The following is a 1,616-nucleotide window of genomic DNA, read 5'->3' as shown; positions in this document are numbered from 1 at the left end:
AGAGAATCATAAGAAGAATAGAAAATCAACTTAACTTAGCTATGTCAAACAAAGAAATTGTTAGCCTCAAATTTGTAGTCAAAAGTGTCGAACAAATGGTGTATTTTGTTCAAAGGCTCCAAAGAAGAATAGAAAATCAACTTAACTTAGCTATGTCGAGCCTCGATTAAGGGAAGGTTGTTCTAGAAATCTACGAGCTTCAGGGTGGCTCTGTGATGTACTTAATTAGAGGGGAGACTCTATGATCATGGGTTTACGAGGAAGGAGATCATAACAAAGTCACAAGAGTTAACTTAAGGCGGTCAAAACAAAGTCACAAGAGTTCACTTAAACCGGACAATATAATACTATTCATAAAATTTTTAAAACCAAATCTCTTCGAACCACCCAAGAATCATAAGGCCTTTCCCCAATATAGTTGCCAGGAGGATCGTAATTGCAAACAACAAACTGAGAATTAGCCTTACAGGGCACTCTAGCACATCCAAGCTGGACCGAGCTTCGCCACACCATCTAAGTGTAGTGCCCACATTCACCACCCATGCATTTATTCGACGCATGATCATACAGCGACTTCTCGTTCGCCCATAGCTTCACCGCATCCGCCCCAGTGAACTCAGGGTAGTAGCCCGCAGCTATGTTTTCCCCGTACGGCCCGATTGAGTGAATCATGGCGCAGTCACCCTTTCTTTTTTCCGCATAGGCCATAGCGTACGCGGCCACAGTATTGCTCCATTGCATGGGGTTGACGTCGACCTGGGCTCGAGCGCGGTTGTGAAGCACGAGGTAGTCACCTGGGGCGTTTTGAGCGTTGGTTAGGACGAGGAGGAACATGAAAGTGTCCATGAAAGAGGCCATGATTGGAAGGGTTTGTGTCCACATAATTCCGAAGAGAGATGAGATGAAGATTGAAAATAAGGGAATGATTTATATAGAGATTGAAAACATAATATGGAATGCTATGGGGAAAACAATGAATTATGAACTAATTATGTCATGCATCACGATTGCAATTCAACTAGAATGAATTCGTTCCGGCTTTCCATGTTTAATTAAGAGATTTTTGTTTGAATTAAGTTCAAATAAATGAAATTTTCTAGATTTAGCTAGTTTATATTGCTTTAGTTAATTTAATTTTATTTAATTTTATTTATTCTTCCACCACTTTTTTAAATATATATTAAAATTTAGTGGCTGAATTAAATATTTGAAAATAAATAAATAAGTTTAATATTCTACTTAAAGTTTTGAGTAAATGAAATGAACTAATGTAACCCAAAAATTTTATGATCGAGTTAGATTAGGTTTATTATATAATGAGAATTTCTTAGAAATATTTATGACTAATTGAGTTATGAATTTTTGTATTTTTTTTTCTTTTTAAAAAAATAAACGTAAATTAAAACATAGATCAGGGATGAAAGAGAACCTCCGACCTAATTTAATATTTTAATTACTATTGAGTTATATTCAATTTACTATTATTATAAAATAATAAAAATAATAATAACCTTAGAGCAATCCATTAAATAAAAATTATTTATAAAAACCATTTTATTGCTAATCAATATGATGAAACTTGGGGGTCTTAGATCTCAGTATCTTTCCGACGACTT

General features: G+C 34.8%; 1 protein-coding gene across 1 annotated transcript; it reads right to left on the bottom strand.

The window, feature by feature from the left end:
* Positions 1–513: 513 nt before the first annotated feature.
* LOC111472189 (basic form of pathogenesis-related protein 1-like) lies at positions 514–858 on the bottom strand. The gene has a single exon (XM_023117837.1). The coding sequence runs from the start codon at positions 856–858 to the stop codon at positions 514–516; it is 345 nt and encodes a 114-aa protein (XP_022973605.1).
* Between the last annotated feature and the right edge of the window lie 758 nt (positions 859–1,616).

The sequence above is a fragment of the Cucurbita maxima genome, unplaced genomic scaffold (genome assembly GCF_002738345.1).
Source record: "Cucurbita maxima cultivar Rimu unplaced genomic scaffold, Cmax_1.0 Cma_Scf00067, whole genome shotgun sequence".
Lineage (NCBI taxonomy): Eukaryota > Viridiplantae > Streptophyta > Magnoliopsida > Cucurbitales > Cucurbitaceae > Cucurbita > Cucurbita maxima.
Note: the sequence above shows the minus strand (reverse complement) of the source record. Positions and strands in the feature narration are given on the sequence as shown.